The sequence below is a fragment of the Oncorhynchus masou genome, chromosome 24 (genome assembly GCF_036934945.1).
Source record: "Oncorhynchus masou masou isolate Uvic2021 chromosome 24, UVic_Omas_1.1, whole genome shotgun sequence".
NCBI classification, from domain to species: Eukaryota; Metazoa; Chordata; class Actinopteri; order Salmoniformes; family Salmonidae; genus Oncorhynchus; species Oncorhynchus masou.
The window spans coordinates 18,000,883-18,016,098 of NC_088235.1; the positions used below are offsets into that span (position 1 = coordinate 18,000,883).

A 15,216-nucleotide genomic window follows, 5' to 3' on the forward strand; every position below is an offset into this window, starting at 1 on the left:
GGGAGAGAGAGCACAACCACTGGGAAAGAGAGAGGGAGAGAAAGAGACCACCGGAGAAGAAAAGACCATGAAGCCCTCATGAGGGGTTTGGTTCGAAAGACCGTGAAGCCCTCATGAGGGGTTTGGTTCAAAGCTGGCAGACACTAGTACGGGCAAAGAGAGACACTCCGGTCGGTCAGTGGTACCAGACAGTAACATGGAGCCAAACCCCTCACCATCAGAGTCTCTAGCTCTTTAAAGGTTGAGTGAGTGAAGTTTAATGGACTGGAAAGAATAAACGAAAAGAGAGAAAGACATAAAGATGTGATTTTCCCATGTCCTTTTTCCAACAGTATTCTGTAATGAGGACGTGGGGTTTGATCATATTCAGAGCTTGTGTTTTTTTGCTTTTCGTTGTTTCCAAGTCCCGTGCCAAAAGAAACACTTTCTCTATGTTTCTCTCAGGTCGTATGGTCTCACAGTGGAAAGGATAGAGTACAGTACATGCCAATGCAATGCCAGTTGTTTAGTACATGTATTACATTTACCCTCTTCCCCCTACTGAGCCAATCCAAACCGAGCTGCGTTGAGCTGAAAGGACAATGAGTGGAGAAAATAAAGATGGGGTTGGCATGGTCTTCTGATGCCCATATCCACTTCTGAAGGGCGTTTTATTACCAGTCTAGTTCAGATTGATAGCACCTACAGAGGACTTTATCTGATGTCAACATAATACGGTTCTTTCCAGGGTTGTAGTACTCAGCATTTTGAGTGTCTCGGTCTCGTGTCGGATACATTTGTACTCGGTCTTGACGCGGACAGGAAGGACTTGTAATTTCTTCCCGAGAACAGTGGAGTAAAAAACTCATAATTATCAGCTTCCATTCAATGAGCACATAAAACTGCTTAGCCAGGCCAAATATATACTCTTTTCTCAAAACATTAATATCTTAACAGTATTTATATCTATTGTAGAAATGTGTGCGCAGTGGCGAACCATTTGGACCGGGGACTTTAGTGTGTGACAGGTTTGTGCTGCTCAAAGGACAGCAACTGTCACTTCTTAATCTCCACTGATGCAAAGTAGTGTAGTGGAGATATACCAGTTATGTAGTACAATAGTGAAATTATGCACAAAGTGGACTACACAATCGCAAAACATGTGCAAAACATGTGCAATATATGAATATGCGCGCAGCACACACAGCCTAGTTTCAGCAGAATATCGTCTGCAGGCAGGAAGAGTGTGCAGCTCTCAACTGGTTTTGGCATGGATCAGCTCACAGAATGACCTCGGTAGCCGTTAGGTAGGAAAGATGTTTCAATTTATGATATCTACCAGTAAATGCTAACTAGGCAACAATGGGTATGCATACCAGGTATTGGAAAAACTTAGTTTGAAGTCTTGGTTAGTAGGCTATTTGTGATGTGCAATTCAGTCATGTGCTGTTTGCGTTAGGTGTGTAGGGATGAGTTTGCCTGGTGGACACAGGCCCACCCACTGGGGAGCCAGGTCCTGCCCACCCAATCTGATTGAGCAAAAACAAAAAAATAATGCGTTATTATCACAAAAACACAGTTCCACTCACCAGATAATGATAATTTAAAACAACCCTTTCCTGCAGTCAAGGAACAAAATTGCCCTCTTTGGCCTCATGGGTGGAATGTTATTCATATTTAATAACGTTTTTTTGTACAGATAAATCTGGTGTTTCTATGTCAAACAGCTTTGTTTTATTTCATTCTTCGGATATATTCAGTGCCAGTCAAAAGTTTGGACACACCTGATCATTACACGGTTTTTCTTCATTTTTACTATTTTCTACATTGTATAATAACAGTGAAGACATCAAAACTATTAAATAACACATAGAATCCTGTAGTAACCAAAAAAGTGTTATATATGGTGTCAATTTCACACCATATGTATTCAATTCAAAATAAAATAAATTGTGAATACAAGTCCTCAACTGGCAGCTTCATTAAATAGTACCTGCAAAATACCAGTCTCAACATCAACAGTGAATACGCAACTTTGGGATACTGGCCTTCTAGGCAGAGTTCCTCTGTCCAGTGTCTGTGTTCTTTTGCCCGTCTTAACCTTTTCTTGAAGCTGCCAGTTGAGGACTTGTGAAGCGTCTGTTTCTTAAACTAGACACTTTAATGGACTTGTCCTCTTGCTCAGTTGTGCACCGGGGCCTCCCACTCCTCTTTCTAGTCTGGTTAGGGCCAGTTTGCCCTGTTCTAAGAAGGGAGTATTACACAGCGTTGTACGAGTTCTTCAGTTTCTTGGCATTTTCTCGCATGGAATAGCCTTCATTTCTCAGAACAAGAATAGACTGACGAGTTTCAGAAGAACGTTCTTTGTTTCTAGCCATTTTGAGCCTGTAATCGAGCCCAAAAACGCTGATGCTCCAGATACTCAACTAGTCTAAAGAAGGCCAGTTTTATTGCTTCTTTAATCAGAACAGCAGTTTTCAACTGTGCTAACATTGCAAAAGGGTTTTCTAATGATCAGTTAGCCTTTTAAAATGATAAACTTGGATTAGCTAACACAACGTGCCGTTGGAACACAGGAGTGATGTTAAATGGGCCTCTGTATGCCTATGTAGATATTCCATAAAAAATCTGCCGTTTCCAGCTACAATAGTCATTTACAACATTAACAATGTATTTCTAATCAATTTTATGTTATTTTAATGGACAGAAAATGTGCTTTTCTTACAAAAACAAGAACATTTCTAAGTGACCACAAACTTTTGAATGGTATTGTACACATATATTTAGTTATATAGTGAGGTGTATACTTGGTATTGAATCGGTCTCGCTTTAGTTGGACTTAAACACTGGCTCTTTCTCATAACAATCTGAGCATTCAAGATTTGGTTCTGAGTTCCGAAATGACATTGTGCTTGAACTGCCATTCGGTTTCTCTGTGTGTCTCTACAGAAGGACGTGAAAGACGTGTTCACAGCCATCACCTTTGAGGTGGCCTACACCCTGGGGAAGCATGTGGTGAACGGTCACCTGGACAAAGACCTGCCTGCTCTTACACCTGTACTGCGCTGGAGGAAAGGAGACAAGATGGCAGCAAAGAATGAGGTAACAGGCTACAGCTGTTGTTGCCTATTATCTAGGTTGAATGAGGTAACAGGCTACAGCTGTTGTTGCCTATTATCTAGGTTGAATGAGGTAACAGGCTACAGCTGTTGTTGCCTATTATCTAGGTTGAATGAGGTAACAGGCTACAGCTGTTGTTGCCTATTATCTAGGTTGAATGAGGTAACAGGCTACAGCTGTTGTTGCCTATTATCTAGGTTGAATGAGGTAACAGGCTACAGCTGTTGTTGCCTATTATCTAGGTTGAATGAGGTAACAGGCTACAGCTGTTGTGTTGCATATATCTAGGTTGAATGAGGTAACAGGCTACAGCTGTTGTTGCCTATTATCTAGGTTGAATGAGGTAACAGGCTACAGCTGTTGTTGCCTATTATCTAGGTTGAATGAGGTAACAGGCTACAGCTGTTGTGTTGCATATATCTAGGTTGAATGAGGTAACAGGCTACAGCTGTTGTGTTGCATATATCTAGGTTGAATGAGGTAACTGGCTACAGCTGTTGTGTTGCATATATCTAGGTTGAATGAGGTAACAGGCTACAGCTGTTGTTATATCTAGCATATATCTAGGTTGAATGAGGGCTACAGCTGTTGTGTTGCAACAGGCTACAGCTGTTGTGTTGCATATATCTAGGTTGAATGAGGTAACAGGCTATATCAGGTTGAATGAGGTAACAGGCTTGTTGTTGCATATATCTAGGTTGAATGAGGTAACAGGCTACAGCTCTTGTGTTGCATATATCTAGGTTGAATGAGGTAACAGGCTACAGCTGTTGTGTTGCATATATCTAGGTTGAATGAGGTAACAGGCTACAGCTGTTGTGTTGCATATATCTAGGTTGAATGAGGTAACAGGCTACAGCTGTTGTGTTGCATATATCTAGGTTGAATGAGGTAACAGGCTACAGCTGTTGTTGCATATATCTAGGTTGAATGAGGTAACTACAGCTGTTGTTGCCTAATGGTTGAATGAGGTAACAGGCTACAGCTGTTGTGTTGCATATATATAGGTTGAATGAGGTAACAGGCTACAGCTGTTGTTGCATATATCTAGGTTGAATGAGGTAACAGGCTACAGCTGTTGTTGCATATATCTAGGTTGAATGAGGTAACAGGCTACAGCTGTTGTTGCCTATTATCTAGGTTGAATGAGGTAACAGGCCACAGCTGTTGTGTTGCATATATATAGGTTGAATGAGGTAACAGGCTACAGCTGTTGTTGCATATATCTAGGTTGAATGAGGTAACAGGCTACAGCTGTTGTTGCATATATCTAGGTTGAATGAGGTAACAGGCTACAGCTGTTGTTGCATATATCTAGGTTGAATGAGGTAACAGGCTACAGCTGTTGTGTCGCATATATCTGTGTTGAATGAGGTAACAGGCTACAGCTGTTGTGTCGCATATATCTGTGTTGAATGAGGTAACAGGCTACAGCTGTTGTGCTGCCTATATATAGGTTGAATGAGGTAACAGGCTAAAGCTGTTGTTCTACCTACAGTTGAAGTCAGAAGTTTACATACACCTTGCAAGTTCAAATCCCCGACCTGACAAGTTACAAAATCTGTCGTTCTGCCCCTGAACAGGCAGTTAACCCACTGTTCCTAGGCCGTCATTGAAAATAAGAATTTGTTCTTAACTGACTTGCCTAGTAAAATAAAGGTAAAATAAAAAAATAGGCTAATTGACTTCATTTGAGTCAATTGGAGATGTACCTGTGGATATATGTCAAGGCCTACCTTCAAACTCAGTGCCTCTTTGCTTGACATCATGGGAAAATTAAAATAAATCAGCCAAGACCTCAGGGAAAAAATATATAGACCTCCACAAGTCTGGTTCATCCTTGGAAGAAATTTCCAAATGCCTGAAGGTACCACGTTCATCTGTACAAACAATAGTACGCAAGTATAAACACCATGGGATCATGCAGCCATTAACCTTTCGGTTACTAGTCCAATGCTCTAACCACTAGGCTACCCTGCCGCCCCTATCAGAAGCTTCTAAAGCCATGACATAATTTTCTGGAATTTTCCAAGCTGTTTAAAGGCACAGCCAACTTAGTGTATGTAAACTTCTGACCCACTGGAATTGTGATATGTTATCTGTCTGTAAACAATTGTTGGAAAAATGACTTGTGTCATGCACAAAGTAGATGTCCTAACCTACTTGCCAAGACTTTTGTTTGTTAATAACAAGAAATGTGTGGAGTGGTTGAAAAACGAGTTTCAATGACTCCAACTTAAATGTATGTAAACTTCCGACTTCAACTGTGTATATAGGTTGAATGAGGTCACAGGCTGCAGCTGTTGTGTCGCCTATATGTAGGTTGATATGTTCTCACACAACATACTATAGTGACAATACCTTGCAATCATGCTAAGAGTTTTGGTGTAACGGCAAAGTTGTGTGGTTGACAGTCGCTGGATCCAGGTTTGAGTCCTGGTTTGATTTACCCCCCGAATTCAGGAAGTACTCTGAGAGTCAATCAGAGTTGAAAGTACATTATTTTCAAACAGGGACTGAAACATACAGTATATTTAGTTCCGATTTCCTTTATTTTTTAGAAATGTTTTAGGAATCGACCCTGTAACACTGGTACCTGAAAGCAAAGTCTCTTCTTCCTCTGTGTTAGCAGAGGAATGTCTAGAAATGACCTCAAAGAGAGAATCTTATCGTTATGAGGTGGTTTCGGTTCCCACCTGGTGTTGCCACCGTGTTTTCTTTCCTTGTGCGCAATTTGGAAGATTGATCAATTTAGTTATTTTTCGATGACTCTCTGTCATGTTTCCTCTTCTAGACATGGTTCGAGAGGAACTGCCTGTCTGATGACTGTGCTGCTGACCTGAGACTCCATGGGAAACTGCTGCTTTCTGGGTAAAAAAACACACACACACTGTCTGTTCTTCTAGTTGACCACTCACTTGGTTTATATCTATTCGAGTGTATGTTTTGGACGTGTTTAACTAGACTTGTCAGGACCAGAAGTCAGCCACAAGTAGTAAATTAACAAAAATGTGATCAACTGGGGATATTGTGTTGGTCCCCACAAAGTCAAATGCTATTTCTCGGGGGCTTAGGGTTATGGTTAGAATTAGGGTTAGGAGCTAGGGTTAGATTTAGGGTTAAGGTTAGGTTTTCGGATTAAAGTTAGGTTACGGGTTAGGATAGGGGTTAGGAAAAATATAATTTTGAATGGGACTGAATTGTGTGTCCCTACAAGTTTAGTTGTACAAGATTGTGTGTGTGTGCTAGCACGCGTTCACTTCTGGCCTCTGCTCACCACTCTGCTATGAAAGGGGACTGAGGTCATGCTGTACACACTGAGGTGTGGGTGTGGTCAGTGGAACTTTGATGTGTGGTCATTGGCTCTTGTTGTCATTGGACGCCATCCATGCTTTCTCCATATTTAGTGAGGGAGGTCCTTTTCCTCTTGTTGTATGAATCGTTGGCAGTGTGGCCTTTTGGAAACTAATAGCTGTTGTAATTCAGTGGTTCACTGGTATTACTACTAGTATAACAGCTTAGTTATATATTACTGGTGTCCTTTGCTTGTGTGTGGAGTGAAAATCTCTCATAACTCCATTGTAGTTCTCATAATGACTTATATCTGAGAGTAATACCTTTAGAAAAGAAAGAAAGCTTCTTCTGAATGACCATAATATTCTCTACCAGGCTCCATATCCGCCTCCCTCTAGCCTTGGCAAGAGTGAGGAACGTACGAAACGTCTCTCAATCTTTTAACTGATTCTGTCCCTATCAAATAGAAGTAATTATTCCATTCCTGCGTCTAGGCTCCACGTGCGGTCCCATCTGGCCCTAGGAGGAGTGAGGAATGTCTCTCTGAACGTGACCATCTCCAACGCAGGGGACGATGCCTACGACACCAACATCTACTTCAACTTCTCCAGAGATGTCTTCTATATCAACTACTGGCAGAAGGTTGGTTGTTGTTCTATTGTTGTTGTAAGTGGGGGCTGTTGTGTGAAAGGTTTCATACATTGATTGGTTGTTCTGTCTTTTCATTCTGCTGTCTCTTCATGACTATTGTTGTGTATGTTTGTTTACATGTTGAAATGTCGGTTGTTTACATTTTAGGACTCATGTCTAGTGTTTCTTTGGTTAGGGGTTGTTACGGTGATGTTTTGAAATTAATACGTTTTGGGAAAGTTGAATTAACAGTTGATCAATGGTTACTGTAGGAAATGGAAGATTCCAGCAATCAGGAGAGAATAACCAGAAAGGGAACCCTACAACTGGGTATCCCACAACTGAAAATTATTTAAAATCTCTGAATTTTGGCTAAGTTTCCAGAATTATAACTCTTACAAGAGCACAAGACCTAACTAAAATACTCCTCATTCAACAACGCCATTCGCTGAGGCTATGTTTCAACAACACCATTCGCTGAGGCTATGTTTCAAAAACACTATTCGCTGAGGCTATGTTTCAACAACACCCTTACAAACATAACATATACTACATACTTAATGAGTATATACTACATACTATTAGTTGATATTAGTATATTGTAAACAAACGGTATCCTATCAGCTGAGCATCCTAGTGCTTTGCCTGTCTACCGGAAGTTGATGCTGTTATGCAACCTCTTGCCTGCTTGTTAGCATAACAAATTACTAGCTAGACATTATACGACTTTGGATGTGTTCTTAAATTCAATTTGGAGTTCCGGAGTGCTCTTAGACTGCGCTCTGGGCGCAACGTTTCGCTCTTGGAGCGTTGAGAGCGCAAACTGGACACTCTGGCAGGAGATTAGGGTTGATTCAAGCTTTCTGACCTTACAACGACAGTCAAGCACCCAAGATAACTGGCTGACGTTGTCTAGCTTGCTAGCTTCTTCCAGACACAAATGAGAGAACACCTCACTCTGACCATTTTACCCACCCTAGCAGAGCTGGTTATCCAGAGCGTTGTTGACTGTAACTGTGCTGCTGGCAACAATTGAATTATGTTTTTTTTGCTAATGTTTACTGACAATGCTAAGAATCTAAGAATGACAGGAATGATCAAGTCAATAAGCGTTGGTTTTGATAGCATATAGGTACTATACTGGCAAGCTTGATATATTCGTAGCCAACCAATGTTAGGTAGCTAGCTAACATACCGGTACATACTGCTGTAATGATATGCTATGTGGTTTGTACAGATTGTGTGGCTAACAAATTGTCAGCCAATATAATGTGTAAAGTAACTTATTTGAAAAGTCACTACTTTATTACATTGCTCAACATTTTCTTCACATTTGTCATAATTAGTTAAAGGCATGAATTTGTGTCCGCTCTCGTTGGACTTCCGCCATTTTCTCCAAATCTGAAAACGATGTGAAGCCATGCCCATTTTTGGAAGAATTGCATAATGGGCCCTAAAAGCACAGAACTAATGTCCACTGCTTGTATACTTCTCATTTTGGAAAATGTAGTACAACATCCAGAAACTTTTTGCATGCTAACTACAGTGGGGCAAAAAAACTATTTAGTCAGCCACCAATTGTGCAAGTTCTCCATCTCAAAAAGATGAGAGGCCTGTAGTTTTCATCATAGCTACACTTCAACTATGACAGACAAAATTAGAAAAAAAAATCAAGAAAATCACATTGTAGGATTTTTTTATGAATTTATTTGCAAATTGTGGTGGAAAATAAGTATTTGGTCACCTACAAAAAAGCAAGATTTCTGGCTCTCACAGACCTGTAACTTCTTCTTTAAGAGGCTCCTCTGTCCTCCACTCGTTACCTATATTAACCTGTTTGAACTTGTTATCAGTATAAAAGTCACCTGTCCACAACCTCAAACAGTCACACTCCAAACTCCACTATGGCCAAGACCAAAGAGCTGTCTAAGGACACCAGAAACAAAATTGTAGACATGCACCAGGCTGGGAAGACTGAATCTGCAATAGGTAAGCAGCTTGGTTTGAAGAAATCAACTGTGGGAGCAATTATTAGGAAATGGAAGACAAACAAGACCACTGATAATCTCCCTCGATCTGGGGCTCCACGCAAGATCTCACCCTGTGGGGTCAAAATGATCACAAGAACGGTGAGCAAAAATCCCAGAACCACACGGGGGGACCTAGTGAATGACCTGCAGAGAGCTGGGACCAAAGTAACAAAGCCTACCATCAGTAACACACTACGCCGCCAGGGACTCAAATCCTGCAGTGCCAGACGTGTCCCTCTGCTTAAGCCAGTACATGTCCAGGCCCGTCTGAAGTTTGCTAGAGAGCATTTGGATGATCCAGAAGAAGATTGGGAGAATGTCATATGGTCAGATGAAACCAAAATATAACTTTTTGGTAAAAACTCAACTCATCGTGTTTGAAGGACAAAGAATGCTGAGTTGCATCCAAAGAACACCATACCTACTGTGAAGCATGGGGGTGGAAACATCATGCTTTGGGGCTGTTTTTCTGCAAAGGGACCAGGACGACTGATCCGTGTAAAGGAAAGAATGAATGGGGCCATGTATCGTGAGATTTTGAGTGAAAACCTCCTTCCATCAGCAAGGGCATTAAAGATAAAACATGGCTGGGTCTTTCGGCATGACAATGATCCCAAACACACCGCCCGGGCAACGAAGGAGTGGCTTCGTAAGAAGCATTTCAAGGTCCTGGAGTGGCCTAGCCAGTCTCCAGATCTCAACCCCATAGAAAATCTTTGGAGGGAGTTGAAAGTCCGTGTTGCCAAGCAACAGCCCCAAAACATCACTGCTCTAGAGGAGATCTGCATGGAGGAATGGGCCAAAATACCAGCAACAGTGTGTGAAAACCTTGTGAAGACTTACAGAAAATGTTTGACCTCTGTCATTGCCAACAAAGGGTATATAACAGACAGACAAGTATTGAGAAACTTTTGTTATTTTCCACATTAATTTGCAAATAAATTTGTTAAAACTTACAATGTGATTCTTTGGATTTTTTTTTCTCATTTTGTCTGTTTATAATTGAAGTGTACCTATGATGAAACTTACAGGCCTCTCATCTTTTTAAGTGGGAGAACTTGCACAATTGGTGGCTGACTAAATACTTTTTTTGCCCTACTGTATATCCATACTATGACCAATAAGCATACTATATACTCAATGTATATCACAAATAGTATGGTTAGTGCGGTAATAGTATGGTTAGTGAGTATTTGAACGCGAAACATATTTTCCAGCATTCATAGTATATCTGATTGTGAACCTCCACATTTAAGCCCAGACTTTTTCCCCGAAACTGTAACTGTAAATGTGTTTCCCAGAAGAGGGGGAGGGCGTTGGCTCTCGGCTAGAGGTTAGGTTAGTGTGCTGTCTGTCTGTCTGCTCTCTGACAATTGTTGTTACATAGGATAACAGCAGACAGACCTCGTCAGACCTGAGTAAGATGCCATGTTTCTCTAGCCAATGTTTACTCTACACCAGTCCAATGACTTTTAATTCCATGACGGGGAGTGTGAAACTGTATGAAAGGGAAGTGTGCACATGTATGGAAGGGACGTGTGCACATGTATGGAAGGGAAGTGTGCACATGTATGGAAGGGAAGTGTGCACATGTATGGAAGGGAAGTGTGCACATGTATGGAAGGGAAGTGTGCACATGTATGGAAGGGAAGTGTGCACATGTATGGAAGGTGAGTGGAAAATGGGGACACAGCCTCAGTTTTTGTAAGGCCAGCAGAACAGACCTAATCATACCGGGGAGAGATGCCATGTCAGTCAAAGCTTAGGAAAGAGGGAGGGCAGGAGGGAGGGAGATGAATGGACATTGTGCATATTAGATTGAATATAAATTCAATCATATTTGACCTAAAATATTGCAAAAATAATATTTCAAGGGTTTTCGTTTCAGCTGGCTAATTGAATGAACTATTAACTTCAGGTTTAGTATTGGTTTACCTCCTGTAACAGACTCTTTCTTTGTCTGGGAAGCTAATAGGTTGAGGTAGTCTGTTTAAGTGTGTAGAATACAGAATGCTCGTATGGGTATTCGAACACAGCTTATGTTTCCTACAGTCGTCAGACTAAGGCTGTTGCTGTGTGTGAGACTCCTCCAGACCTGGGTTTATATACCTTTGAACTGATCTCAAATACTTTATAATATATAATGTATATTCACTTTACTTGATTGAGCTTGCCTGTTGCAATGGAGCCAATGGAACAGTCCATAAAGTGCAAACCCCACTACACCTGGCACTCAAGTATTTTAAATATTTAAAATAATATTTGAACGCAGGTCTGGCTGTGAGAGACTCCTGTGTCCTCTTTTAATAATGTTCCATTCCTGTCTGTGACTTCCTGGTCCCGCTGATCTCTCTAACTATCAGCTTTTTAAACAAAAAGTCTCTCAACCTAGCAGCTTCTTAAACTTCTTTGGGATCGGTGTCCCATCCATGGGACGGTTGAGCTAATGCGATCAGCATGAAGTTGTAAGTAGGAAGAAAATTTTCACGGACATATCTGATATTGACGGAAAGCTTAAATTATTGTTAATCTAATTGCACTGTCCAATTCACAGTAGCTATTACAGTGAAAGAATACCATGCTATTGTTTGAGGAGAGTGCAAAATTTTGAACATGAAAAGTTGTTAATTAACAAATTAGGCAAATCTGTGCAATCTTGATCCAAAATTCGAACAGAAATTCATTGGATCAGTCTAAAACTTTGCACGTACACTGCTGCCATCTAGTGGCCAAAATCTAAATTGCTCAAATAATGCATTATGGCCTTTCTCTCATCAAAGATGATGGTACAAAAAACATACAAAAGAAAGGTTTTTTTTCCTTCTTTGTATTATCTTTTACCAGATCTATTGTGTTATATTATCTTACAGTAATTTCACATTTCCACAAACTTCAAAGTGTTTCCTTTCAAATGGTGCCAAGAATATGCATATCCTTGCTTCAAGGCCTGAGCTACAGGCAGTTCGATTTTTAGAAGAAAATTGAAAAAAGGGGCAGAGATTAATGAGTATTTATAATTTTAGAATACTGTAAATGAACAATATCCTTTCAGTTAAGCATACTAGCTCTTCTTCTGTCTACTGGAAGTTGATACGGTTGCTATGCAAATTCTTGCTAGCTAGTTAGCATAACAAATTACTAGGTAGACATTTTACGACTTTGTGTGTGTTGTTAAATTCATTCTGAAGTGCCAGAGTGCACTCGTGAGTTCAGAGCATTTTCAGATTGTCCGCTTGTAAATTCAGAGTGTTTCGCTATCGGATCGCACACTGGACGCTCGGGCCGAGGAGTAGGGTTGATTTGAGCGTTCTGACCTTACAACGGCAGTCAAGCACCCAAGCTAACGTTGGCTAGCTACTTCCAGACACAAATGAGACCACTCTTAAAATTTTACTCGCCCTAGAGCTGTTAGCACTTTTCATGTTATCCAGAGAGTTGGTGACTGTAACTGTGCTGCTGGCAACAATTTAATTAAGTTTTTTTGCCGACGTTTACAGACACCAGCCATATTCAACGGGTGTTGAGCGCTCGTGAATTCATTCATCGGAGTGTACCAGAGCGCAGAATAGAGTCCTCTAAAATCGGAATAGATAGCCAGAGCGAATTTACGAAAGCACCCAAATGTCCATTGAGAACACCCGACAACTATACCATTTAGCTAAGCTAATAATGATGGAAATAATCAAGTCAATTAACATTGGGTAGTTAGATAGCCTATAGTTAATATACTGGCAAGTTTGATGCATACGTAGCCAACTAACGTTAGGTAGCTAGCTAACAACATACTGCTGTAATGAAATGCAATGTGGTTCGTAAGGACACCGGAGCTAATAAATTGTCAGCCAACATAATTTTATTACTTTGCTCAACATTTTCTTCAAGTTTGTCATAATTAGTTAAAGCAATGAATTTGTATCTGCTCTTGGAGTACTTCGGTTGCATATTTTCCGCCATTTTCTTCAAATCTGAAAATGATGTGAAGCCACGCCATTTTCCTGAAGAATTGCCCTAAATAACGGAAATAGTGCGTGTATACTTCATATTTTGGCGAATTTAGTACGACAACCGGGTACTTATGGGTTACTAACGACATACATACTATGACCAATAATTATACTATATACTTAATTCACATCACAAATAGTATGGTTAGTATGAGTATTCGAACACAGCTATTGACTTTTGTAACTGCTTCTGCCTGCTGGTAGAATTCAGAGGTGTTTATGTGACCTCTCTCTGCTCTGCTAAGGTTCTGTTAGGGTCAGCTCCCGCTCCTCCTCTGAGGCTCTTTCTCACTCTGTGTGTGCCTGTGTGTGCTGTGTGTGTGGAGCTGAGTGTGAACTCCCATTCCCCCTGATTTTTAAGAGTGGTGGTCTGGTTATCTCTCTGTTGTTCTTGCAACCAGAGCCGTCTGAAAACCAGAGAGGTGAATTAGTTTCAGAAGCTCATCTCACTCCTCAGACTGGGGTTGGCACTTTTATGACTATACTCTTGGTTCCATTCACCAGGCAAGCACAATTAAGCCCAGCGGAAGTATTATACATTTTTTCAAATAGTATTTGAATGTCGGTCTGTCGTCACACTGCCACACACAGACGCACAGGAGCCTGGGTTATGAGGTGGAGGTGGGTGGTGGGTGGTGGGCTTATTTGTACTTTTTTGTGGGAGCACAGGGTTTGTGTTTTGGAATCTTATGTTCATCATGACAGGTCCGGGGTTTGTGCTACAGGCTGTTGTGGTAAAGTAAGAAGGAAACAAACGCCTATAGCAGAGGTTCTGGCTATAAACATTGTGTGGGACCAGGCTGGTGTGGTACTAGTTTGAGGACATGTAACCAGAGCAATGTTTTGTGATTTAGAGAACCATTTCTGCCAAGTCCTGCTGTGGCAAGCTCATATCAAAGTCTAAATACGGAAAGTTTTTTAACTGAACTAAAGACACAGAAGAAAAACACTCAATCCTTAGCCAATTAGAGTCTTTGGCATGAATTTTAAACATTTATTTATTTAACCTTTATTTAACTTGGCAAGTCAGTTGAGAACAAATTCTTATTTACAGTGACGGCCTACCAAAAGGCAAAAGGCCTCCTGCGGGGACTGGGGCTGGGATTAAACATTTAAAATAAAATAAAAATATAGGACAAAAGACACATCGCAACAAGAGAGACGCCACAACATTACATTAACAGACACCTAAGATGACAACATAGCATGGTGGCAACACATCACAACACAACATGACAACATGGTAGCAACACAACATGGTAGCAGCACAAAACATGGCACAGACAACAGCACAAAGGGCAGAAGGTAGAGACAACAATATATCAAGCAAAGCAGCCACAACTGTCAGTAAAAGTGTCCATGATTGTGTCTTTGAATGAAGAGATAAAACTGTCCAGTTTGAGTGTTTGTTGCAGCTCGTTCCAGTCGCTAGCTGCAGCAACCTGAAAATAGAAGCGACTCAGGGATATGTGTGGTTTGGGGATGTGTGGTTTGGGTGGTGAGTAAGGGCCTATGTGTGGTTTGGGAAAACACCAGTGAAATATTGAGAGAGAGCGATGAACAAATAGACAGTAGTCCTCTATTCCCTAGTCTCCCCACAGAGAAAGGAAAGCTCTGCTCTGTTATCTCTCAAGGCCCTGGCAGGTGGGTGATGGGGAATCAGGCTGACCACCCCCCCCTCTCTGAAATCAATTCAAAGTGTCTTATTGGTGTGGGAAACATATGTTTACATTGCCAAAGCAAGTGAAATAAACAGATAAATATAGGTTGTATTTACGCCGTTGTTTGCGCTCCTCTCCTACGGACATATTCAATCAATCCTTATCCCAGTCTGCTGTTCTCACATGCTTCAAGAGGGCCACCATTGTTCCTGTTCCCAAGAAAGCTAAGGTAACTGAGCTAAACGACTACCGCCCCGTAGCACTCACTTCCATCATCATGAAGTGCTTTGAGAGACTAGTCAAGGACCATATCACCTCCACCCTACCTGACACCCTAGACCCACTCCAATTTGCTTACCATCCAAATAGGTCCACAGACGATGCAATCTCAACCACACTGCACACTGCCCTAACCCATCTGGACAAGAGGAATACCTATGTGAGAATGCTGTTCATCGACTACAGCTCGGCATTTAACACCATAGTACCCTCCAAGCT

General features: G+C 41.1%; 1 protein-coding gene across 1 annotated transcript in view; it reads left to right on the forward strand.

The window, feature by feature from the left end:
• LOC135511874 (integrin alpha-9-like) overlaps nucleotides 1-15,216 on the forward strand; it is a 201,312-nt gene that overhangs the window by 99,933 nt on the left and 86,163 nt on the right. The window contains 3 exon segments of the mRNA XM_064933377.1: nucleotides 2,929-3,081; nucleotides 5,894-5,970; nucleotides 6,888-7,035. Of these exon segments, the coding sequence (XP_064789449.1) occupies nucleotides 2,929-3,081; nucleotides 5,894-5,970; nucleotides 6,888-7,035 (378 nt within the window).